The following is a 26,892-nucleotide window of genomic DNA, read 5'->3' as shown; positions in this document are numbered from 1 at the left end:
AGGGTGCAGTAGGAGATCTGCAAACAGCTTGCTGGCTAATTTGCTCGTGAAAGGGACTAGTGTGAAATCAAGATAGGAAATGTGGGACACTGAGAATACCAGCATGAGCAACAGGAAACTTTAGGAGGTTTATAAGCAGAGGAGACTGGCAAGATAAGCCTGTGTGTTTGTTCCTTATTCTACAGAACAGACACATTCCCATAAAGATGACAGTAAACCTTATTTCCCCATTGGATTCTTTAAAAACAAAAGATTTCTAAAGAAAAAAGGAAAAACCCGTGGTGATTGTGCTCCCGTTGCCCCCTCTCCCCTCTTAAAGGCAAAAAAGATGCCAGACAGGGGCTTTTCATTTGGAACAGCCAATTACTTTGGCTCTGCTGCTGCCGTACAAATAATTGAATCTGAGAAAGATTTGGAACATTGAAACAGAAAAGATTTATTTTTTTTAAGACTGAATTTGATAGGAAATGGAAGGAACACACAGACACACTTTCTTAAATTCTATATACAAACTTCCACGGATAACAGAGGCCAAGCAATCTAGAATTAGCATAAATGAAATTGGCAGGTGTTATTTGTTCCTATTTGCTAATTTAAGGAAGAAACACATTCTAGCTAATTTGGTACATTCATAGCTACTAATAAGTCATTCTATATAATTCCTTGACCAAGACATGTAAAGAACAAAATCCTGGAGGAGTGAACAACACACTTAAGCTAAGCAGGAATAATCAGAGTGATATTAAAATTGCTAATTGAGGTATCAAGTCTCAAGCGTTCACAGTACAATTCAACCACTTTGCTGGCGTTATGTTAAATAACATCAAAATTATAGAACTTGGTGTACATTTTCATGTACTACAGAATCTAGCCTAACATTTAAGTTAAATGTCTATTGGAACAAAGTTGGAGAACAATTTATACAATTACAACAATATTGTAAAGACAATCAACTTTGAAAGACTTAGAAACTCTGATCACAATAACCAATCACAATTTAAGAAGATCATGATGAAACAGGTTACCCATTTCTTGATAGAAAGATGACACACTCAGAGGGCAGATTGACACTTCATTTTTTTAAACATAGCCAAAAGCGGAAATTTCTTTGAATGACCATTTATGTTTATAACAAGGATTTTATTCTTGTTTTTTTTTTGTTGTTGTTTTTTTGTTGTTTTTTTTGTTTTTTTTTTTGTTTTTTGTTTTTTTGCTTTTTTTTTGCTTCCTCCGTTGGAGGAGGGAGGAGAGAAAGAAGATGGATCTCTGTTTGGAAAGAAATTTACAAATCCAGACAGGGCTGTGTCACTTACTAGCAAGAGTATAAGTTTTGTTGTAGGTATATCATTTATGTTGTCAACCTCCCTCGTGGGAAGCTAGATAATGCTGAAGTAACATTGTACACTTGAGATTTTATCAGAGAGCCTTAAAACTTAAATGACATACTAAGACCAGAAAACCAGGCCATTGTCCCCTAGTTTAAGGGGACAATATTCTGCAGTGACTCAGAACATTCAAATTTGGTTTGATAAAAGACTTGTTCAGGTTATTTCATGTAAACCGAAGAGAATAATGGTCAGAATTTTTTTCTTCTTTAGGCTTCATGTGTATATGTAAGAAAGTATGTGGCACGGTTCAGAAACCTGACTTGTCCTGTGAGTATAAGGCTTAAGAAAATAGTAAGAAGAAGCCTGTCAAATGACTTTGTTTCAGAGAAAATATACTATCACACCGAAACATTTTTAAAACTTCAGAACACAACATTGACTGGTTAAGTTTGAAACCCATTGATCGAGATGCTTTTTTCTCTTTTTTTTACCTTTTTCCACCTTAACCCCTCAGTCCTCACTGTCTGAAGAAAGTACTTCGGCTTTCTTTATGGTTCTCCATCTGTCCTTCAGCATCACGTTGGTTCGGTCTTGGAACCCGTAGCGTGAGAGGATTTTCTTCCACTGGCCCTCTCCATACTTTTTCACCCCGGATCTCAGCTTCATGTCTTCCTCCCAGGTCCAGGCTCTCCTTTTCTTACCAGAGGGTCTGTCCGAGGTGCCTGCTTCATTGTCATCTTCGTAGTCGTCGTCGTCGTCTTCTTCTTCTATTTCTTCTTCTTCTTCTTCTTCTTCTTCTTCGATGGTTTCCACATCTTCAGGGACGATGTTTTTGCGTTTCTGCTTGGCCTTTTTCCTTTGAGGGCCCATTTCTTTGCCTGTGTCATCCACAACCTTCTGCTTTCCTTTTCGCCGTTTCATTTGTGTGAGAGAAAAGTAATTCATATCAGACTTGACTAGAAATTTTGGACATGCAGAATCGTCAATGGCGAGTTGGTCAGGATTTTCCTCAGCCTCCCTGACAACTGGAGGTGCCGGGGCAGTATTTTTCACTATTTTGGTAGCTTTCTTGATCAGAAAGCTGGAAGATTTTTCATTTATCACGTGGTGCACGAAAGCTTTGACTTTCCTTATCAGGCAGTCATAGCTGAAGTAGCTAAAGAAAGTATGGTTAGGATCTCTCTTGGCCACTACTCTGAACAGGATCTTTTTCAGAGGCCTATTGCTGTCATTTTCACCAAACACTCTCCTAAAGACTGCCTCTGCCTCTCGGAAACCTTTTTTCTCCAGGCATATTGCTACAGCCTGGATTCTAAGTAAATCATAGATATCTTCAAAACGCACATCTTTTGAGTAGCCCATCCTAACCCACATAGCCAATGCTGACTCCAAGGGAGTACTGACTGTGTTGCCCTCAAAGCGCATGTCTATGCATTTCCCTTTGCAAATTCTTTTTAAGAACTGACATATATGTACAGTTTTTAGCTGAAGGAGCGACCGATTGTGGACCCCACAAGAAACCGCCTCCATGGCAGTGATATTCTGGTTGAATTCCTCCAAGAGGTCATCACAGAAGGCGTGGCAGATATTCATGCATAAATAATCCATCACCCAGCCGGCGATGATAGATCGGACCCGAGTATGGGTCCAGTCCTCTAAGTCCTCAAACAGAGGTAGGCAGGGTCCCAAGGGCCCTCCAAAATCCTCTATCTGAAGAAGCTGGAACCACAGTTCGTCTTCATTCTCCCTGGGTGCCGGGCCGGCTACCCCGTAGTTAAAGTCATCATCCTCATCCAACAAATCCACCACCTCAACTGCCTCATTCTCCACCACCTCCACTATCTGCACATCATCATCATCATCTTTCACCTCCACCACCTCCACCACCTGTACATCATCATCCTCATCCTTCTTCACCTCCACCACCTGTACATCATCATCATCGTCCACCAAGTCCACTACCTCTATCTCCTTCTTCTCCTTCTTCCTCTTTTCCCTCTCCCTCCTCCTCTTCTCCTTTTTGGCCTTCCTCTCTAGGTAGGCATCTACATCTAGGGCTCGAGTAGGCGTTTTCACTGCTGCCTTCCCGGAGGCCCTCCTCCGGACCCCGTGCTCGCGGACCCCGTGCTCCCGGACCCCGTGCTCGCGGACCCCGTGCTCCCGGACCCCGTGCTCGCGGACCCCGTGTTCGCGGACCCCGTGCTCCCGGACCCTGTGCTCCCGCACCCTATTCTGTTGGCGCAGCCTCTGCTCCTGCGGCCTCGGCTCCTGCGGCCTCGGCTCCTGAGGCCTCGGCTCCTGTGGCCTCGGCTCCTGAGGCCTCGGCTCCTGGGCCTGAGCAGGAGGAGCAGCCCCGGGAACTGGGACCACTACGGGCCTCTCCCGGACCACCTCGAGGACCCAAGTGGGGCCGCTCTTCTGCCAGCAGACCACCCCCTGGGGAGGGGGAGGGCCTATCTTTCGACGCAACACCACCCGAACTGGGTTCGGGCCCGGGATCAGCTCCTCTCGAATCACCCCCTGGGCTAAGCGCTGGACTGCCTGCTGAGCCTGCTGAGCCTGCTGAGCCTGCTGAGCCTGCTGAGCCTGCTGAGCCTGCTGAGCCTGCTGCTGCTGCTGCTGCTGCTGCTGCTGCTGCTGCTGCTGTTGTTGTTGAAGTAGTCGCTGCTGCAATCGCCGCTGCTGCCGCTGATAGTGCCGCTGCTGCTGCTGCTGCTGCAGGCGCTGCTGCAGACGCTGCTGCAGGCGCTGCTGCTGGCGCTGCTGCTGCTGCTGCTGCATCTGACGCTGCATCTGGCGATGCTGCTGGCGCTGCTGTTGGCGCTGCAGCTGGCGCTGTTGCTGCTGCAGTAACAGCTGCTGCTGCTGCTGCTGCTGCTGCTGCTGCTGCTGCCGTCGCTGCTGCCGCCGCAGTCGCCGCTCCTCCTGGGCCGGGTCTGGGGCAGCTTTGTTCTGGGTCAAGTCCAGGACTGCGCAAGGTTCGGTCTTCACTTTGACTAGATTAGGCTCCCGAGCTGGGACTGGGGCTGGAGCTGGAACCGAGCCCGGAGTTGCTTTCGGTCGGGCCCCCCCAGGGGCTTGGGCCGGGGCCGGAGCCTGGGCCGGGGCCTGGGCTGCTTTAGGTCGGCCTCCCCCGGGGGCAGGTGCTGGAGCGGGGGCCTGGGCCTGGGTTACTTTGGGCCGGGCCCCACCTGGGGCTGGGGCTGGTGCTGGGGCCGGGGGTGGAGCCATAGCCTGGGTTGCTTTGGGCCGGACCCCACCGGGCGCTGATGCTGGGGCCTGGGGTGGAGGCATGGCCGGAGTCTGGGCCGGGGCCGGGGTTGCTTTGGGCCGGACCCCTCCGGGCGCTGATGCTGGGGCCTGGGGCGGAGCCATGGCCGGAGTCTGGGCCGGGGCCGGGGTTGCTTTGGGTCGGACCCCCCCGGGCGCTGGTGCTGGGGCCGGGGGCGGAGGCATGATCGGAGTCTGGGCCGGAGTCTGGGCCGGAGTCTGGGCCGGAGTCTGGGCCGGAGTCTGGGCCGGAGTCTGGGCCGGGGCCGGGGTTGCTTTGGGTCGGACCCCCCCGGGCGCTGGTGCTGGGGCCTGGGGCGGAGCCATGACCGGAGTCTGGGCCGGGGTTGGTCTGGGCCGGACCCCCCCGGGCGCTGGTGCTGGGGCCGGGGGTGGAGCCATGACCGGAGTCTGGGCAGGAGCTGCTTTGGGTCGAACCCCCCCGGGCGCTGGTGCTGGGGCCGGGGGCGGAGCCATGATCGGAGTCTGGGCCGGAGTCTGGGCCGGGGCCGGGGTTGCTTTGGGCCGGTCCCCCCCGGGCACTGGTGCTGGGGCCGGGGGCGGAGCCATGACCGGAGTCTGGGTCGGGGCTGCTTTGGGCCGGACCCCCCCGGGCGCTGGTGCTGGGGCCGGGGGCGGAGCCATGGCCGGAGTCTGGGCCGGAGTCTGGGCCGGGGCCTGGGCCGGGGCCGGGGCTGCTTTGGGCCGGACCCCCCCGGGCGCTGGTGCTGGGGCCGGGGGTGGAGCCATGACCGGAGTCTGGGCCGGGGTTGCTTTGGGCCGTACCCCCCCGGGCGCTGGTGCTGGGGCCGGGGGCGGAGCCATGACCGGAGTCTGGGCCGGGGCCGGGGTTGCTTTGGGCCGGACCTCCCCAGGCGTTGGTGCTGGGGCCGGGGGCGGAGTCATCGCAGGAGTCTGGGCCGGGGCCGGGGCCTGGGCTGCTTTGGGCCAGACCCCCCCGGGGGCTGGTAGTGGGGCCGGGGGCGGAGTCATCGCCGGAGTCTGGGCTGGGGCTGCTTTGGGCCAGACCCCCTCGGGCGCTGGTGCTGGCGCTGGGGGCGGAGTCATCGCCGGAGTCAGGACCGGGGCCGGGGCCGGGGCTGCTTTGGGCCAGACCCCCCCGGGGGCTGGTACTGGGGCCGGGGGCGGAGTCATCGCCGGAGTCAGGACGGGGCCCTGGGTTGCTTTGGGTCGGAACCCCCCGGGGGCTGGTACTGGAGCCGGGGGCGGAGTCATCGCCGGAGTCAGGACGGGGCCCTGGGTTGCTTTGGGCTGGAACCCCCCGGGGGCTGGTGCCGGGGCCGGGGGCGGAGCCATAGCCGGGGCCAGAACCATGGCCGGAGTCAGGGCAGGGGCCGGAACCATGGTGGGAACCATGGCCGGAGTCAGGGCCGGGGCCGGAACCATGGCCGGAGTCAGGGCCGGGGCCGGGGTTGCTTTGGGCCAGACCCCCCCGGGGGCTGGTAGTGGGGCCGGGGGCGGAGTCATCGCCGGAGTCAGGACTGGGGCCGGGGTTGCTTTAGGCCAGACCCCCCCGGGGGCTAGTACTGGGGCCGGGGGCGGAGTCATCGCCGGAGCCAGGACGGGGCCCTGGGTTGCTTTGGGCTGGAACCCCCCGGGGGCTGGGGCCGGGGCGGGGGCGGAGTCATCGCCGGAGCCAGGACGGGGCCCTGGGTTGCTTTGGGCTGGAACCCCCCGGGGGCTGGGGCCGGGGCCGGGGGCGGAGTCATCGCCGGAGCCAGGACTGGGCCCTGGGTTGCTTTGGGCTGGAACCCCCCGGGGGCTGGGGCCGGGGCCGGGGGCGGAGTCATCGCCGGAGTCAGGACGGGGCCCTGGGTTGCTTTGGGCTGGAACCCCCCGGGGGCTGGTGCCGGGACCGGGGGCGGAGTCATCGTCGGAGTCATCGTCGGAGTCAGGACGGGGGCCGGGTTTGCTTTCGGCCGGAACCCCCCGGGGGCTGGTGCTGGAGCCGGGGGCGGAGTCATCGCCGGAGCCAGGACGGGGGCCTGGGTTGCTTTTAGCTGGAACCCCCCGGGGGCTGGTGCCGGGACCGGGGGCGGAGTCATCGCCGGAGTCAGGACGGGGGCCTGGGTTGCTTTGGGCCGGAACCCCCCGGGGGCCGGGGCTGGGGCCGGGGGCGGAGCCATGGCCGGAGTCAAGGCCGGGGCCGAGGTTGCTTTCGGCCGGAACCCCCCGGGGGCCGATGCGGGGGCCGATGCGGGGGCCGATGCGGGAGCCAATGCGGGAGCCAGGGCCGGAGTCAGAGCCTGGCCTGGGATTGCTTTCAGCCAACCCCCCCCCGGGGGTGGGGCCGGAGCGGGGGCTGGAGCCAGAGCCGGAGTCAGGGCCGGGCCCGGGGTTGTTTTCGGCCAGACCCCCCCGGGGGCTGGGGCCGGGGCCGGAGCCAGGGGTGGGGCCGGGGCCGGGCCCGGGATCGCTTTCGGCCGAACCCCCTCCTGGACTGGGGCGGGGCCCGGGGTCGCTTTCTGTCGCACCCCCCCGGGGGCCGGAGCTAGGGCCGAGGCCAGAGCGGGGGCCGGGGCCAGGCCGAGGGTAGCTTTCGGCCGCCCCCCCCCGGGTGGGGGGGCTGAGATTGGGATCGAGGTTTGGGCCAGGGCCGGGCCGGGGATCGCTTTCGCCCGTATCCCATCCTGGGGTGGGGCGGGGCCCAGGATTCCCTTCTGCAGCATCACCTCCCGGGCTGGGGCGGGGGCCGGGGCCGGGGCGGGGGCGGGGGCGGGGGCCGGGCCGGGCCCGTGCGGGGCCCCGCTCCGGCTTGGGACTGGGGGCAGCCCCGCCTTATGCAGGAGTCCATACCGGACCGGATTGGGGGTCATCTTCGGTTCTGTCGGTTCCATCGCTGCGGCTGGGGTCGGCTTCTGCTGGACCACCTCCCGGACGGGGGCTGGGGCCTGGGCGGCCTTCTCCGGCGCGCTGGCGTTCCCGCTCCACATCCTCCGACCCCACGAACCAAGCAGCGAAGAATTAGACGACCCCAACGTGGGCGCTGTACAGGTGCCTACCTAGAAAGAAAAAAAGGGACCTAAGTCCCTCTAAGATCCCTCCAGAGATTTTAGCATCCTAAGCTTTCCCTACATCGGACTAGCCTGCTAGAGCGCTGGACGGATGCTGCCAGCTCTAGAGACCAATCCTGTTTATTTTGGAGATGCTGTCCCTAGGGACCAGAGAGAGAGACTGCAGCAAACCTTACAGCTGCGTAGTACAGAACTGCGGCAAAAAGAGGGAAAAAAAAAAAAAAAAAAAGGGGCAGAGCAATGATTCTTGGAAAAATGACTACGTTTAGGGATGATGTCTTTTGCTTTATAGAAATTATTTTCTGAACCTATACATTTAAGGGAAAAAATGACATTAGGATGGGAAGAGGGGAAAAAGGGATGACTTACTCAGTATTACCTGAGCACATTTGACACCATTAGTCTGTTCTCCCTTCAGCTCCAAGTCTGAAAATGTCTTGAAAATCCAGCCATTTTTCAAAGGCAAAAAATCCAAGGAATCCACAATCAGCCAGTCAAAGAGCATTTATTAAGTACCTATTATGTGCCAGGCACCGTGCTAATCATTAGAGTTACAAAGGAAGGCAAAACCAAACCCATCAAACCCAAACCCCCAACCCAAAACAACCCTGCACTTAATTAAGGGGGTCCCCATGGAAAGGAGGGAGATAACATACAAATCACTGTGTATAAACAAGCTGTATTTGCAGCTAAAATAGGGGTGTTCTCAGAGGGAAAATATTAAGATTAAGGAGGAATCGCAGAAGATTATGAGGAAAAACTGGTCTACATTAACAAAGAAAAAAATTGGGGGATGGTAGTTTGGTTTTGGTGCAACTGACTTGGTTCAGCCATTCTGGACAGTCATTTGGAGCTGGTTAGGGTGGTTCACCTTGACAATCCCCACTGTCTGGGGGGCTGAGGTTGGTGGATTCCTGGAGCCCGGGGAGAGGAGAGCTTCAGTAGGCTAAGCCAAATTTCTTCAACTGTGGCTGGAAACAATTTGGTAACAGTAAAAAGGATCAAACATGCTGCCAAGATCTAATTCTTGATGTAAAATAAAACAAGCACATCCATCTCATTAGCTTGCAAATGTGCTTTCATCTTTAATAAATGGAAAGATTTTATATGTATATATACATATACATACCAAAGAATTGTTTTAAAATAAAATTTTAGGGTTTCTTATGTTTGTTTTGTATATCTCTTATATACCTGTGTACCCAGGTTCACATACAAATTTCTCTGGGGGGGAGAAGGGGGCAGAAAGGGGCCGCAAATGGAAAAAGTTTAAGAAACAGTAGGGCTAAATAATAAGGGATCCCCATGAAATCCCTAAATCTTGCACCAATAGGGTGAGGGATGAGGAAGACAAACTGGCCGAGATCAGAAATGCTGATCAGTATTGCCATCTGCCCAGCCCTGCTTACCTTCTGTACTTTCAGCCCCAGTAAGATGGGAAGACTGGGTTCTTAAATGAAGAAAAAAAAAGCCATTTGAAACAATGCCCAGAAAGTTACCAAATTATAAGTACCACTTGTCCCATTTATGTCATTACCAGGTCTAGATCTCAAAGACATCAAAGAAAAAAGGGAAAGGATCCTTAGATATGAAAATATTTGGAGCAAGTCTTTTTGTGGTAGCCAAAAATTGGAAAGGAAGGGACTGTCCTCTTATTAGGGAATGATTAAACAAACCGTGGCATATGGATGTCATGGAATATTACTGTACCAGAAGAAATGATGAAGGGGTAGTTTTAGAGACCCCTGGGAAGACGTCTATGAACTGATGTAAATGGAAGAAAGGAGAATCAGGACAATAATCCATACAATCTGATCACAGCATTGTACAGGGCATTCTGAAACTTCTAAGCAGAAAAATGATTTTGAAAGACTCTGCTCAATGCAGTGATAAAGCACAAATGCAGAGGAACGAAGAGGAAACACACACCACCTTCTGTCTGATGACGAACTTAAAATACATTTTCAGTCAGAGCCAATATGGGGATTTTTCTTCCTGGACTACACAGATATTTATCAAAGGATTTGTTCTTCAGGTTTCTATTTCTCTTTACTTAGTGCTGGGAGAGGGTATGTAATAGCAAGGCCAGATTAAGTTTCTAAATGATTGTTAATTTTAGAATTAAGTATCATAATGATGATGATGCAGTTAAGAAAAGAAAAGCTCAGAGAGAATAAAAATTGTTTCTTTTTTTTTTTTTTTTGGTCTTTGTATTTATGGAACATTTCCTGCAGCACAGTAGATATTTAATAATTTTTCAGACAAACAAAAAGCCAGTCATCGTCAGCATTGAGAGTAACATGGATCTCATTTACCATCAAGATACTTACTGGCTGCTGATGCAGATGCTAGGGAGTGAGTGGTGGGAACCCAAAGCAGACTTGGAGACTGGCTCTTCCTTAGTAAAAGACCCAGACACCGGGTCTTTGGAGAATCACATGTTCCAAGACTAGGTAATAACAAGTATTTTCAATTAATATGTCCTTGACAACACTATCACTCTCCATCGAGCAATTATAAAAAACAAACCAATACAATAAAAGTCCCCCATTGACTCTGCCAAAAATTGCTCCTCCCCCGCTCTCTTTCCTTTAAAATTCATTAAATGCTTCCTCTTGGGAATTATCATTGCATTGATCGGAGTTCTAAAATCCTTCAAAGTTGTTTTTCTCTATAATGCTGTGGTCATTGTATAAATTGTTTTCCTGGTTCAATTTGTGTCAGTTCCAAGAGGTCTTCACAGTTTCCTCTGGAACTGTCCACTTCTTAATTTCTTACAGCACAGGAACATCAGACTACATTTGCATCCCACAGTTTGTTTAGCTATTCCCTAATAGGACAGCCTTAATTTCCAATTTCTTGGCCACCACAAAAAGAGACACTAAGTATTTTTTGTATGTGTAGATCCTCTTCCATCTTCTTTAATTTCTTTGGAATATATATAGCTGGGTCAAAGAGTATTCCCAATTTGGTAACTTGCTTTCCAGAATGGCTGAACCAATTCAGTTTCACAACACTGCATTGGTGTACCTGTTTTCCCACAGCCCTTCAGATTATTTTTGCCCATCTGATAGGTGGGAGGTTACTTTAATTTGTATTTCCCTACTTGCTAGTGATTTAGAGAATTTTTTCATACGCTTATTGGCAGCCTGGATTTCATCCATTGAAAACTGCCTGTTGGTAGCCTTTGACCATTAGTCTATTAGGAAATTGTTCTTTGTCATAAATCAGTTCCTTATAAATCTTGGAAATGAGACTCTCATGAATGAAAATTGCTTCAAAGATATTTCTCAATGGCCTGTTTCTCTTCTCCTTTTTACTATATAGGACTTCACCTTTTGAACTTTATATACCCCAAATTGCACATTTTATCCTATATGATTCTATCATTTGGTTTAGTGATGAACTCTTCACCTATCCAGAGACCTCTAATTTATTTATGATGTGACTTTTTATTTTTGATATTTGTCATGTGTCCATTTGTAGCTCATTTGGGGAGATGCGATGATGATCCTAATTTCTGTCAGATCATTTTCTCGTTTACCCAGCAGTTTTTGTCACGTAGTGAATCCTTCCTTCAGTAACTGGGATCTTTGGGTTTATCAAATATTATTCTACTCTGCTTTTTTTGCTTCTATATTTTGTCTACCTAATCTGTGCCACTGATCAACCTTTCCTCTTTTTAAGCAGTACAAAATTTTTTTTTTAGTTGCAAGCCCAATTCGTTGACCTTCTCTTTCTCTATTTTATGCAAGTAGGTCCTCTGGAGATATAAAATTTCCCCTTATTATCACCTTGGTTGCATCCCACACATTTTGGTATGACGTCTCCTTGTTGTCATTCTCTTGGGTGAAGTTATTAATTGTGTCTATGATTTGCTGTTTCACCCATTCATTCTTTAGGATGAGATTATTTAGTTTCTGATGACTTTTTGGTCTATTTTCCCCTGGCTTTTTATTGAATGTCATTTTGATTGCATCATGATCTGAAAAGAATGCATTTACTCTTTCTGCCTTTCTGCATTTGAATCGGAGGTCTTGATGTCCTAATATATGGTCAGTTTTTGTGTAGGTTCCATGAACTGCCGAGAAGAAAGCAGTACAAAATATTTTAATGATGATTGGTTTGTCATACAGTCTAGTGGGTAGATGAAGATTCAAGTTTATAAGTTGGGAGAGACAGTAGGGGTGTCAAAGAGTGCAGAAAGCTCGAGGATGAGCTTGAGAAAAGACCACTGAACCGGGCAATTCAGAACTCACTGGAAACTTTTGAAGGGACGGTTTCAGTTGAATGATGGGGTCAGAAGGCACTCTGGAGAGCGTTAAGAAGAGAGCAAGAGCAGAGGAAGCAGAGGCAGAGATTGTAGAAAGTTGGGCCACAAAAAGGAGGAGAGATGTAGGCTGATAGAGAGCAGGGATGGATGGCACAAGTCAAGTCTTAGTGAGGATGGAGGTGACATGAGCAGGCCTGTAGGCGAGGGGGAAGCAGTCAGTAGAAGGGAGAGATTGAAGATAAGTGAAAGGGGGGATGACGGAGGGGCCAAGCTGCTAGAAAAATGGGATCACCATGGGCGTGGACAGGAGTTTGCTTGGGCAAAGAGAAGGGCCTTTTTTCATGTGAGACAGGTGAAGGATGAAAAAGTGGCAGAAGACATCTGACTCATGTGAGATGAGGAGGAAGGGAGAAGAGGGAGCTCTGAGCAAATGGTTTCACTTTTCCAGTGAATTAGAAGGGGAGGTTCTCAGTTGAGAGGGACAGTGGAGAGGGAGCCCAGAGAGGTTTAGGCAGGGAGGAAAAGGTTTGGAAGAGCTGCTGCAGTGAGCAGGATAGTGAATCTATTGTTCCTGGGGACCCCATTCGGGGTCTTCTTGGCAGAGATAGCGGAGTGGTTTGTCATGTTCTTCTCTAGCTCATTTTATAGAAGAGGAAACTGAAGCAAACAGGGTGAAGTGACTTGCCCAGGGTCTCACAGCTAGTCAGTGAATGAGGCCAGATTTGAATTCTGGAAAAGGAGTCTTCCTGACTCCAGGTCTGACACTGTATCTACACTGCCCCGCTGCTCAGTGAATCTATTAGGGAGGTGTAAAAGGATTGCCAGTGGGGGGCCCAGTTGAGCTTATGTAACTTCAATTTGTAGTGGACCTGGCCAGTGTGATCTCTTGATCTTCTCTAGCTTGGTTCAGCAGCATGTGAGAAGGAGTGAAGGCAGCAGATGGTGGACATATTCAAGGCTGGGGCTTGGCAGGATGAGATCTTTGACAAGAAAGAGGCAAGGAACTCGAGAAGAAGATAGTGTGGAGCTGAGCCGATTCACCCAAGGGCCAAGATGGGGAAGGGAGGAGAGCGGAAGCCCTGCGGGAGTAATGGCCTGGCAAAGGGTTACTTTACAGTTTTAATGCTATTACAATTAAACTATCAAAATGATATTTTATATAATTTGATAAAATAATGACAGAATTAAAAGATCTAGAATATAGAAGAAAATAATAAAATGGGGTAATGATGAATATAGAATAGCACTTCTAGACCTCAAATTAAAATATAAATATAATGCATCAGCCAATGATACCATTTGGTATTGGTTAAAAATAGAGAAATAGATTAGTGGAAGAGACTAAACAAAGGAGAATCAGAAGCAATGTCAATAACCCAGTGCTTGATAAACTGGAAAACATAAATTACTTAGGAAAGAATTCCCTATTCGGTAAGAACTAGAAAGTAGTCTGGCAGAAATTAAATTTAGTCTAATACCTTCATATTCTAGAATACATTCTAAGTGAATGCAAGAATTTTTTTTAAAAAGTTAAACAATTAGAGATATGTTGAATTTTCAGGTTAGGACAAGCTAATATAGTAGTTACTACACTAATTCATAAATTAAACTATAGGATGAATACTAATTAAAAGAATGATAAATTCTTTATGGAATTAGGCAATTACAAAGAAATCTTATATAATGGAAAATAAGAATGCTTCCCATTAAGATACTAAAGACTATGGAAAAAGAGGAATTTATATCTTGTTAATAATTAGGCGCACATGCTCAGCAAATGGGAGATTGAAGAGGATATGACTAAGGCAAATTGGCTACATAGCAGAATGAGTAGGAGAGCAGTAGGTTTTTTTAAAATTTGATTTAAAAAAATAAACAGAATTAAAAAACCCCTAGAAAAATAGAAAAGGAATACAAAACAAAATCAGACAAAACAAAAGAGAAAATTGTCATGTGCCCAGCAGAAGATCAGGGAGAATTCAAAATATGCAGCAACAAATTACCAGATCAAGAAAGTACATTAGCATATTAGTAGAAGAAATTACATTCATGAATGTCCATTTTTCTTTACTTCCTTGTAAATTGTTCTTTTGTTCTCTGCTGCAGCACACCTTATTTACTTTATTCTTTTTCCCTTTTTCATCCCCCCACCATCCCCAAGCAAGCTATAGTTAAGAAAAAAAATATATTTAATGTATACATATGTATATAGAGATACACACACACACACACACACCACATATCTTTCCAATCCCTGCTGACTTTGCTTTAATTCTGCTCCTTAATTTGCCTTGCTGTTACTTAACCTCCCCCCACCTATAAATCCCTCCCTTGTGCTCTTCTTACCCCCTTTGATTCCCCAATCTGCCCATTTCTCCCCTTATTTCTTTATAGATTTTGGAGGGTGCTATACCCTTCATGGTATATATAATGTTGCCTATTAAACCCATTCCCAATGTGAATGGTTTTCAGAACTACGAGCACTCCTCCCTCCTCTAATGCTTCTGTGTCTATTCTTCCTCTGCATTTCATTTGTATAATGTAATTACTATTTTTACCTTAACTCTGCCAATATTTCTTTTAAGCTACCCTATTGTTGATATGAATATTAAACATATAGTGTACATTTCCCATGTCAAAAAAAAAACAACATTTGTCCATGTTGACTTCCTTGAAGTCAAGAAAAGATCAATTGATCTTTGGTATTGACTCATATGTTAAATTTTCTAGTAAGTTCAGGTTTGGTTGGGAGAAAGTCCTGAAAATCTGCAAGTTTGTTGAATGTCCATTTTTTTCCATTCAATATTATGGATAATTTTGCTCGATGTGAAAATTTTGGCTACCGGGCTAGTTCTTTGGTAGATATGATTCCAGGACTTGTGGTCTTTTATTATAGCTGCTGATAAATCCTGTGCAATTCTAATTGTTCTCCGATATATTTGAATTGTTTTTTCTTGTTTCTTGCAAAATTTTCTCTTTGATGTGGGGCTTTCAAAATTTGGCTTTAATATTCCTGTGTGTTTTCCACAAAGGATCTTGTTGAATTAATGATCGTTGGATTTTTTTCCTATTCCTACTTTCTCCTCATGTTCTGTCACTCCAGGACAATTTTCTTAGATTGTTTCCTGCATTATTGTGTCGAGGTTCTTTTTTTGGTCATAATTTTCAGGCCATCCAATTATTCTTATATTTTTTCTTCTTGATCTGTTCTCCAGATCTGTCATTTTTCTTATGTTTCACATTCTGTTCTATTTTCTCATTCTTTTTCATCTGTTTTGTTATTTCTTGGTCTCTCATAGCTTCACTGGCTTTCCCTTGTCAATTCTAATTTTTGATATTTTCATCTTTGAGACTCTGTATCCCCTTTTCTAGTTTGGTAACTTTTTTTCATAATCTTCTTGTTTTTCTTGAATGGTTTTTAGTTTTACTTTTAGTTTTTCCTCAATGTCTCTCATTTGATTTTTAAATTATTTTTTGAGTTCTCTAAATTCTCCCTGGACAGGGAGCCATTTTTGGGGTAAAAACTTTTTTTTTTTTTTACTTCAGTGTCCTCCTCTGGAGACTTCCCTATTTCCATAGTAAATTTCTGTGGTGGTTCATTCATGTGACTGGTTCATTTTTTTTTTAAATAACAGGTGTTTTTGTAAACACCTCTAATTGTGGGGTGTGAGCATGATGCCTCTGGCTTCACCTCAGCTCTTCCCTCTGACCAGGAAATCCAAATCAGAAGCTCCGCACTCCTGCAAGAGCCTACAGCCAGCATCATCCCTGCCCCACTGCCTCTGCACTCCCGGTGTGCTGGTTCCTTTTCACTCAGGACCACACCCTGGCTTTCCTAATAAGCAGAGGTTCCCTCAGTCTTCCAGGACTCAGACCCCAGCTCCTCAGGCTGTCCAGGAAGTGAAAGTTCCTGTCCTTCCTGCTGAAGCTCCATCCACACCCAGCTAGTCCAAGGGGTCCCAGCTTAATGTTTATTGGGAACTAGCTCAGATGTGTTTGCACTTCACATGGGTTAATCCCGACCTGGTGTCTTTCTTCAGATTTTGTTGTACTAGGAGGGCCACTGTTCTGCTCCAAGTCTTCTTGATTTTTCACCAGTCTATGTTCACCCTGAGGCACAAATTTGTTCTATTTGTGGAGGAAATCTGGAGAGCTTGAAATTTACCAGCCTACTCCACCATCTTCCCAGAATCCTCCCCAAGAACTCAATATTTAAGGGCAAATTATTGTTAAAAATTAAAAGAAAAGCAGATCATATGCCTTTCACAGTATACATTATTTATTTTTAACATTAATTTTAAAAAATATTTTACTTCCAAATTCTCTCTCTCATTCCCCCCCCCACTTTGAGAAGGCAAGAAATATATCAATTATACATGTAAAATCATGCAAAACATATTTCCATATTATCTATGTTGCAAAAACACTCACAAGAAACATAACGAAAGTGAAAAAAATATCTATTTCAGTCTATACTCAGAGTTCATCAGTACTCTCTCTGCCAGTGAATAGCATTTTGCATCATGGGTCCTTTGGAATTTTCTTGGATCATCATCTTGGTCAGAGTAGCTTAAACCTTTCACAACCATCCTACTTGTCATTTCTTATAGCACAATAATATTACATAATAAACATACACCCTAACTTGTTCAGCCACCCCACAATTGAAGGGCATCCCTTCAGTTTCCAGTTCTTTGCCACCCCAAAAAGAGCTGCTGTAAATGTTTTGTATGTATAATTCCTGTTCTTTTTTCTTGAACCTCATTGGGATACAGACTTAGTGGTGCTATTACTGGGTCAAAGGTATACACAGTTTTATAGTCCTTTGCTTATTAATTCCAAATTGTTCTACAAAATAGACTAGTTCACATCTCTACAAAAAGTCCTTGCTTTACCCCCCAATTATTTGTCATTTTCCTTTTCTGTCATATTGCCAATCTGGTAGGTGTGAGCTGTATCTCAGAAGTCGTTTTAATGTGCATTTCTCTAATTAGTAGTGATTTAAAGCTTTTTTTATGTAACTATTGAGAATTTTAATTTCTTCTGAAAACTGCCTGTTCATAACCTTTGACCATTTATCAATTGTGAATCACTTATTTTTAAATAATTAAATAAATTATAAATTAAATTATATTTAACTATCTATAATTAAATTATAAAATAAATTAATTATAAATTAAATAATTGAGTTATTTTTAAAAATCTAGTTCAGTTCCCTATATATTTGAGAAATGAAGCTTTTATCATAGAAACTTGATGTAAAAACTTTTCACCAGTTTCCTGCTTTCCTTCTAAATTTGGCTGCATTCTGTAATAACTTTTAAAATTTCAGAATCATCCATTTTACTTCTTGTGATCCTCTCAATATCTTGTTTCATCATAAACTCTTCCTTTATTCTAGATCCGTGTTCCTCTAAGTTACTTATGACAGCACCCTTTATGCCTAGACCATATACCCATTTCGACCTCATTTTGGGTATATGGTGAGAGCTATTGTTCTATTCCTATCCTCTGCCAAAGTGTTTTCCAGTTTTCCCAGAAATTTGTATCCTATAACTACTGCAAGAACTAGGATCTTTGTGTTTATCAAACACTACATTAATGTGGCCATATACTATTGTGTATTATGTGAGTCATCTTTTCCATTGATCCATCACGCTATTTCTTATCCAGTACTAAATTATTTTTAATTTTTCATTTGTAACTTTGTAATAGATATTTGAAATCTGGTACTCTTAATCAGCCTTCGTTCACATATTTTCATTGATTCCCTTGATATTCTTTTTATTCCAGATGAATTTTGGGTTTTTTTCCCCTAACTTTATAAAATAATTCTTTGGCAATTTAATTGATATGGCTCTGAATAAGTAAATTAATTTAGGTAGAATTGTCATTTTTACTACTTTGGCTCAGCCTAGCCATGAGCAATTAATATTTTTTCCAGTTGTTTAAATCTAAATTGCTTTGTGTAAGTTCTGGTTAGCTTTCTGGAGGTCTCAAGACCAGCCTTGGTCTCGGCAGCATAATAACCATGAGAATAGTCAGGAATAAAGTCCAAAATCTTTATTATCTCCTTCACAGTCTGTCTCCTTCACCTGGGGCCAGGCTAACTTTCTGGGGGACCTTCAGATGGGTCTTAAGTCTCAGTGGAGGAATGCAGGCGGCAGAAGAGCCACCAGAGGCTGGTCAAGTCTTCTCTTCCCTGTGGCTGAGTTTGTCCCCAGTTTATATACTCTATTACAATTAAATCAATTCTTCATACTGAGTATAAGCCAATCATATCACTAGGGAACCATTAGTTGCTGTAAGATGAAATCAATCATTCTGAATTAGAGAACTATTAATCACCATGCTAAACTAGAAAACCATTATCTAATCAACCCCACTGGTAACTCAGTTAAGATCAGTTAACACACCTTTCTCCAGAATTTTGGCCCATTACAGCTTTGTGGGAAAATGTCTTACAAATGTTTTTGTATAGTTCCTGGGTTTGTCGTGGCAAGTAGTATTGTAAAATGCTTGCAGTTATTTTGAGTGGAATTTCTCTATCTTTCTGCTAGATTTTATTGGTAATGTATACAAATCTTGATGATTTATGTGGGTTTATTTTATATATTGCAACCTTGTTAGAGTTGTTCATTGTTTCTACTAGTTTTTAGTTGATTTTTAGGGTTCTCTAAGTATACCATCATATCATCTACAGAGAGCGATAATTGTGAACTAGTCTAACTATTCTGGAGAACTATTTGGAATTAATCTTAATGTCTATAAAACTGTGCCTACCTTTGACCCGGTATTACCACTACTAGGTCTGTATCCCAAAGAAATTGAAGAAAAGGAGAAAAGACTTATATGTGTACAACATATTTATAGCAGCTTTTTTGGGGGTGGCAAAGAATTGAAAACTGGGGAATAGCTGAAGCAGTTGGGGTATGATTGTGATCGGAACACTATTGTACTATTAGAAATGATGAATAGGATAGTTTAAGAAAAACCTGGGAAGACATGTGAACCAATGAAAAGCGAAGCAAGCAGAACCAATTGGGAAAGGCTTAGTTACTCTGATCAAGACAAAGATCCAAGACAATTACAAAGAATCCATGATGCAAAATGCTATCTACCTCCAGGGAGAGAGAACTAATGAACTCTGACTGCAAATTAAAGCATTATTTTTTTTTCTATTCTTATTTTTATTTTTGTTTCTGGGGTTCTTTGGCAACATGGCTAATATGGAAATATGTTTTGAGTGATTTCATATCAAATTCCTCACCTTCTCAAGGATCAGGATGGACACAAAGGAGGAAGATAATTGGGAGCTCAAATTTTTTGAAAATTATTTAAAATTTACATGTAATTGAGAAATCCTTAACAACAACAACAAAAAAAGATTTTTGCAACAATATTCATTAGGGAATTTGGCTTGTAGTTTTCATTCTCCATTTTTGTTCTCCCTGGTTTAGATATCAAAACCATCAAAGGTAGGACTCCTTTATCTATTTTTTAAATTGTCTATATAGTACTGGGATTAATTGTGACTTAAATGTTTGATAGAATTCACTTGCAAATCCATATGGTCTTGGGCAATTTTTTCTTAAGGAGTTCATTTATAGCTTGTTCAATTTATTTTTCTAAGATAGGATTATTTATTCTATCTCCTGTTCATCTGGGCAATTTATATTTTTATAATATTCGTCCACTTAACTTAGATTGTTAATTTTACTGGTATATAATACCAGTACCTATCTACCTCCTACCTTTTGTTTTAATAGCATCTTCATTGGTGGGGCATTCACCCTCTAATTTTTGATACTTGCAATTTGGTTTTCTTTTTTAAATTAAACTATTAGTTTATATATGTTATTAATTCAATTTTTTTACTTTCAATTTTATTCATCTCTCCTTTGATTTTCAAGATTTTCATTTTGCTATTTAATTGAGGATGTTTGATTCGTTCTTTTTCTAGTTTTTTTTTTTTTTAGTGTCATGCACAATTCATTGATTTGTTTTATTTTATGCAAGTATGGCTTTAGAGATATAACTTTCCCCATAAGTACTACTTTGATTGAATCCTACAAATTTTGGCATGTCTCATTGTTGTCATTATTTTAAATGAAATTATTTATTTTTCCTATGATTTGTTCTTTGACCCATCCATTCTTTAGGATAAGACTGTTTAGTTTCCTATTAATTGGAAATTAAATCTATGCATACTTGATCTATTTTAAATGTATTTTCTTAAAAATTATATATATATATATATATGTGTGTGTGTGTGTGTGTGTATATATATATATATATATATATATATATATATATATTTTGCTGAGGCAATTGGGGTTAAGTGACTTGCCCAGGGTCACATCGCTAGGCAGTGTTAAGTGTCTGAGACCAGATTTGAACTCAGGTCCTCCTGACTTCAGGGCTGGTGCTCTATCTACTGTGCCTCCTAGCTGCCCCTAAAATTATATTCTTTTCTAAAAAGTGTTCACCTAATATTTCAGCATTTGGTTGTGATGTTTTGATGCCCCTAATACATAGCCAGTTTTGTGAAGGTGTTATTTACAACTGTTCCCATTCAATTGTCTCCATAAGTCTATCATATCTAACTTTTCTAAAATTCTATTCATTTCCTTAATTTCTTTCTTATTTATTTTATGGCTAGATTTATCTAACTCTGAGACAAGAAAGTTGAGGTCCCCCACTAATATAGTTTTACTGTCTATTTCCTCTGCTACATCATTTAACTTTTCCTTTAAAAATTTGGATGATCCACACCCAGAAAAAGTATTAAGGCATCTGAATGCAGATCTAAGCATACTATTTTCACTTTTTAAAAAATTTGTTTTTTCTTTCTTGTAGTTTTTCCCTTTTGTTCTGATTCTTCTTTCACAACATGACTAATATGGAAATATGTATTAGATTGCTTTCTGTCTTGGAGAGGAGGAAGGGAAGAGAGAGAGGGAGAAAAATTTGGAACTCAAAATCTTACAAAAATGAATGTTGAAAACTATCTTTACATATAATTGGAAAAAAAATATAATACAAAAAGGCCAAAAGTTTGGATGTTATGCCATTTGATATATACATGTATAGGACTGATATTGCTTTATTGTGATGCCTTTTAGCAAAATGTAGTTTCCCTGTTTATTTTAATTAGGTCTATTTTTGCTTTTGTTTTGTTTAAGATCATAATTGCTTTTTTACTCCAGCTCAAGCACAATAGATTCTGCTTTAGCCCCTTTTAATTCTGTATATACCTCTGTTTTAAGTGTGTTTCAGGTAAACGATATATTGTTAGATTCTGGTTTCTAGTCTATTAGGCTATCCCCTTCTGTTCTTTGGATGAATTTATCTCATTCACATTTGTGATTACTAAGTGCATTTCTCTCTATCCTATTTTCTTCTATTTATCCTTCTCTCACTCTTTTTTTACCTTGTCCCTCCTCAGGAGTCTGCTGTGCTTCTGACTGCTGCTTCCTTTAATCTGCCTTCTTTTTTTTTATTATCTCCTCCCTTTCTCTTATTTCATTCCCTTCCTACTTTCCTGTTGAGTAAGATACATTTCAATACTCAATTGAGTGTGTATATATGTATTCTTTCTTCTTTGAACCTATTCTTATGACAGGGAGGTTCAGGGTTGCCTACTTCTCACCATTTTCCCTATGTTCTTCCTTGTGCATCTCTTTTATGTGAGATCATTTTCCCCATTCCTCTTCTTCCTTTTGCCTTCTCCCAGTGTGTCCTCTGCCTCATCCATCCTTTTTTTTTTTGATCATCCCAACATTCTCATGCCTTCTGTATATATAGTCCTTCTAAATGTCCTGATAATGATAACATTTTTATGAGTTACATGTATCATCTTCCCATGTAAGAATGTAAAAACTGTAACCTTATTGCATCCCTTATGATATTTCTTTAAAGTTTACCTTTTTATGCTTCCTTTTGGGTCTTGTGTTTAAATGTCAAATTTTCTACTGAGCCCTGGTCTTTTTATTAGGAAGGTTTCAAAGTCTTCTATTTCATTAAATATCCATTTCCCCTCTGAAGGGGAATATTCAGTTTTGCTGGGTTGTTTATTCTTAGTTGTAATTCTAGTTCTTATGTCTTCCAGAATATCATATTCCAAACCCTCCACTCCTTTAATGTGGAAGCTGCTAAATCTTATGTGATCCTGCTTATTAAAGGCCCTTTAATATCTGAATGACTTTTTTCTAGCTGCTTGCGATATCTTTTCTTTCACTTAGGAGCTTTGGAATTCGGCCCTAGGATCTCTTTCAGGAAGTGATCAGTAGATTTTTTTTCCATTTCTATTTCACCCTCTCGTTCTACGATATCAGGGCGGTTTTCTTTTGCAATGTCTTGAAATATGGTACTTAAGTTCTCTTTTTGATCATGGCTTTCAGGCTATTCATTAATCTTAAATCGCCTCTCCCTGATTTGTTCTTCAGAACAGTTGTTTTTCTGTTGAAATATTTCACATTTTCTTTTCTTTTTTCTTTTTTTACTTGATTTTATTGTGTCTTGATGGCCTGGGAAATCAATAACTTCACCTTGTCCAATTCTAATTTTTAAGAATATTTTTTCTCAATGGTATTTTATTTTTCCAAAAGCATGTAAAATAGTTTTCAATATTCATTTTCATAAAACTTTGTGTTCCAAATTTTTCTCCCTTCCTCTCCTCCCCTCTTCCCAAGAGAGCAAGTAAACTGCTATGTTAATTAAGAATTATTTTCATCAGTGAAGCTGTACTTCTTTTACCATTTACTAATTCTGCTTTTTAAGGTGTTTTTTCTTTAGTATTTTTGTGCTTTTTAAAAAAAAAACCAAGTTGTTAATTGTCCTTTAATCATTTTCTTGCATTGCTATAATTTATTTTTCCAATTTTTCCTCTCTCTTATTTCATTTTTAAAGTCACTTTTTAGCTTTTCCAGGAATTGGGCTTGTGAACAATTTACATTTTAATTCCTTTGAGGCTTTGTTTATAGCTGTTTTGATATAGTTGCCTTCTCTAAGTTTGTGTTTGATCTTCCTCGTCATTATGGTACCTTTTTATGGTCAGTTTTTTTGGTTGTTTGCTATTTTTCAATTCATTTCTTGACTTTGAACTTTATGTTAAAGTTGGACTCTATTCTTGGGGAGGGGTAGGACATTGTCCCGAGCTTCAGATTTTTTCAACACTGCTATCTTCAGAGCTAGCTGTGGAGGTTTATAAATTTTTGATATTTCAAAAGTGATATGATCTGGAAAGAGGTGTGGTCACTGCTCTCCTGATCTATGCTCTGGTCCTTACCTAGGTAAAGCCCTTATTTCCTTAGAATCTGTTAGATTAAGATTTATGATTTGCTCCTACAGAATGGCTCACTCCCACAACAAGACCTGAGATAGCAGGTTGTATGAAAATGTTTAATAACAATGAATTCTTAAAAAAAAAGGAAAACATTGACAGTACAGTTCTTATAGCAAAAACACTTAATGCATCCTATGATTAATATAACTAGTACAATACAAAGAGATACATAGACTAGAGAGGGAGAGAAGAAGAATACATCACCGATTCAGGGAAGCACCAACTTTGCAGACCTCAGGCTGGGGAATCCTGGATTACAGCCCTGCAAGTCCCGACTGGTAGAGTCCCAGGCAGAGCATCCTCTCCATGGGGTGAGCTTCCAATTTGGATATTGATGTATCATAACTTAAATAGCCCAGGGAACAAAGGTGGCTAAATGCCAGCAATACTGACTTGACTTTCTTGAGCGAATCCAGGAGGCCAGTCCTGCCAGAGTGTCAAGAGTGAAGTTTTACTCCTGGAGTGTCTACTTCCAGTATATAAACACGTCCTTGGTGGATTTGGCCAGAATCCCCCCAGATGGTATTCTTCAAGCTATATTTGTTCCCAGGGTTATTCAGCAGCTACAAAACATGCGTAAATAATAGTTCATTGTACTCTAATTCCCCCATGGACAAGGAGGGAAGCTGAGGGTCAAGGCCTATAGAATCTTATCCTTATGTCTATATCACTCAGGATCATGAGTAATACTACTCCTCAGGGACTCTGATCCCTTGCAATCCAAAGTACTACAGTTCTTCAAGGCTCCTGACCCATTATGGCTGCAAATGATACTTCTCCTCAGAGCCTCTGATCACTTATGACCCAGGAGCTTCTCTCCACCCAAAAACTGTGATTGTAGCTGAGTGGGGCAGCTAGATGGTGCTGCAGTGGATAGAAAGCTTTAGGCCTGGGGTTGGGAAGACCTGAGTTCAACCTGGCCTCAGTTTCCTCTTCTGAAAAATTAATTGGAAAAGGAAATGGCAAACCACTGTAGAATCTCTGCCGAGAAAATCACAAATGGGGTCTTGAAGAGTCGGACACAAGTGAAAAAAGACTAAACAACAATGGCTGAGTGGAAGGTGGACTGGAGTGCAGAAGGACTTGAGACATGAAGAACTAACAAAAAGATATTGTGGTAGTCCTCCCAGACCTGAGGTGATGAGGGCCTGTACCTGGGCGGTTGTACAGTCAGAATTGAGAAAGGGTCACATGCAAGAGACAAATTCCATAGAACTTTACAACAGATTGGATGTAGGGAAGGCAGGGGTGAGGGGAGAGGGAGGGAAAGTAAGAAGTGACAGATGACACCTAGCCCGTATAACTGTGAGGATGGTGGTGTTCTTGGCGGCAGTGAGAAAGGCAGGAAGAGGGGAGGGCTTGGGAGAAAAAGACAGCGAGTTCAGTTTTGGACATGTTGAGTTGAAAATGTCAATGAGGGATAGATTTCAAGATACGCAATAGGCAATTTCAGAACCCACAAACATGGAAGCCGTGCAACTGTGGGTGATGGCAAGATCCAGGGCATGACCATGTGTGACTGCGGTGAGGTGGAGCAGGAGGTCATGGGCTATGAGCAAGTTGAGGAACTGGGAGTTTAGGGTTTTGGAGGGACTCTCACTATGGATGCTGAAGTCCCTTCATGTGAGGGCAGGGGTTGGAGGAGGAGAGGCACTGTGAGCCAGGCACTAAAATAGTTGAAGAAGGAAGGAGATTCTCCTAGAATTCAGTAGACACCAGTGCCTAGTATCTCGATTGGTCAGTATGGATTGAATGAATCTCATGGAGGAAAGTTTCTGAGAGATGGTGGTCCATACGGGGAGAGCCTGGAAGCGGCAGTGGGGAGAGGGGAGCATTCTGATTTCCTCACCTCCATGAGTGAGTCGGGCTGTGTGAATGAAAGAGTGGAAAGGGAGCCAGGAAGGATGTGTCATCGGAAAGGGAGAGGTTTAAAATAATAGTGGTTATCTATAGCAATGTAAAGTATATTACTTATAGAACAGGCATTCCAGAGAGCACATTAGAAGTGGGTGGTAACGTTAGTGTAAAGTATGAATGGTTGTGGGATTGATGAAGATTTGGGAGAGGGTTTGATGGAATGGGAGCTTGTTAATCACTGAGAAATGAACTCAAGTGTTTTTATCAAACTCAGGGGTTTGCCTCTGCTGGCAAGATTGAAACTGGTGGTGCTGGAGTGGAGGGATACCTATACAGGAGCAGCCTCATTTGAAGCAACTGGTAGAGGTGGAATTGTAAAAGGCCCCAGAGAATCCTGGGATAAAAGGAGATGAAATAGCTGTTACTGGACGGCGAGGGTCTGGGAAACTCTCCTCTTTCTCTGTCAGGCTTAGTATTAATGTCAATATAGTCAATCTAATTGATCTAAAAATGCTTTTGGCTGCTTGGGAAACAACATATATGCTACAGCAGGGGTTTTCAACTTTTCTTGAGGGGGTTTCCATTCAGTGAAACCTACATACCCCTTCTCGGAATCACGTTTTAAAATGTATAAAATAGAAAACATGGGATTATACAAGAAACTAGATATCTTGAAATAAAATTCCTTAACGTTATTGCTTTCTAAGAATATCTCAAATTTGTCATATTTTTAATTTATATACATATGCATGTATATCTTATTTGTGTACTTTTGCATATTGTCTCTCTCCCCTTTCTCCCTCCTCCTTACATTAAGAGAGGATTCCTTCAATCCTTTGAGGTCAGAGACTATTTTTTGTCTTTCATTGTTCCCCTAGCAGTTAGCACAGTGCTTGGCACTTTGTGGGGACTCAAGAAATACTTCCTGACTTGAAATATATATAATTAAAATCTTTTCAAAAAGACCAATGAACCCCAAGTTAAGAAGCCCAGCACAAGGGAGACCTATGTACCTATACTGAAGTTGGTTTATTTATAGATACAACTTCCAACCACCTGTAACAAGGTCGCTTTATCGCCTATTGGGTAAAGCCATCCTTTTTTGCATCTTTTTAACTTTCAGGGACATCAGAAGGCACTAGGTCTTATTTTTCTTTGTGGAATTTTACTAACCTTCCCAGAAGTCCCAAGCGGTATACTTTATGGCAGGGAAAATGATTCTTCCTGACCAAAAAAGGGAAGAAAAACACTGCATTGTAATATTCTATCACTTCTAAAGCACACTCGATTTGCTCATTTTTATTGGGGTGTCCTTGATTGGCTTGATCAGGGACGATATAAGTTTGAAATAACAACAAATGTACCAACCTCAAGAACTCTAGTTGCTAGGCTACCTGGCTCATGTTTATACCATCCTTTTCCTGTTGTATAATTGAGGGCAAAGTCTAATCACCCTGAAGTATGTTTTTCATTTCAAAATGCATTAATTTCATAAAATGCAGGAACTTTTCCTTCTGTCTCTGTAGCTCAGTCTGTAGCACACCGACTTACCTTAATGAATGCCTAATACATGCTTATTAGCATGTGTAACATGGGTCTGTTAACGAATAGACACTGCTACTCAAAGATGCATTCTTAATCCCAGGATTAGATATAGAGTGGCCTGATCTCTGAGGCTATTTGTCAGCCGTCTCATTTTGCAGAGGAGGAACCGAGGTTCACTGAGGTGAAAGACCCTTCCTGAGGTCACATGGATAGTACCAGAATTTAAATTTCAAGCCA

The 26,892-nt window shown here is 43.4% G+C and overlaps 2 protein-coding genes across 3 annotated transcripts in view; one reads left to right on the top strand and one right to left on the bottom strand.

Annotated features, from left to right (window-relative positions):
* FHL1 (four and a half LIM domains 1) overlaps positions 1-26,892 on the top strand; it is a 437,533-nt gene that overhangs the window by 150,317 nt on the left and 260,324 nt on the right. The window lies entirely within an intron of this gene.
* LOC127542351 (histone-lysine N-methyltransferase 2D-like) lies at positions 412-6,169 on the bottom strand. 2 transcript variants are annotated; one of them, XM_051967854.1, is made up of 2 exons: positions 6,003-6,035; positions 412-4,829 (listed from the first exon to the last, which is right to left on the bottom strand). In XM_051967854.1, the coding sequence occupies exons 1-2, from the start codon at positions 6,003-6,005 to the stop codon at positions 1,839-1,841; spliced, it is 2,994 nt and encodes a 997-aa protein (XP_051823814.1). In that variant the 5' UTR covers positions 6,006-6,035; the 3' UTR covers positions 412-1,838. The 2 variants fall into 2 exon arrangements, with proteins under 2 accessions (XP_051823814.1, XP_051823813.1); XM_051967853.1 differs by having other exon boundaries at positions 412-6,169.

The sequence above is a fragment of the Antechinus flavipes genome, chromosome X (genome assembly GCF_016432865.1).
Source record: "Antechinus flavipes isolate AdamAnt ecotype Samford, QLD, Australia chromosome X, AdamAnt_v2, whole genome shotgun sequence".
Classification (NCBI taxonomy): Eukaryota; Metazoa; Chordata; class Mammalia; order Dasyuromorphia; family Dasyuridae; genus Antechinus; species Antechinus flavipes.
Note: the sequence above shows the minus strand (reverse complement) of the source record. Positions and strands in the feature narration are given on the sequence as shown.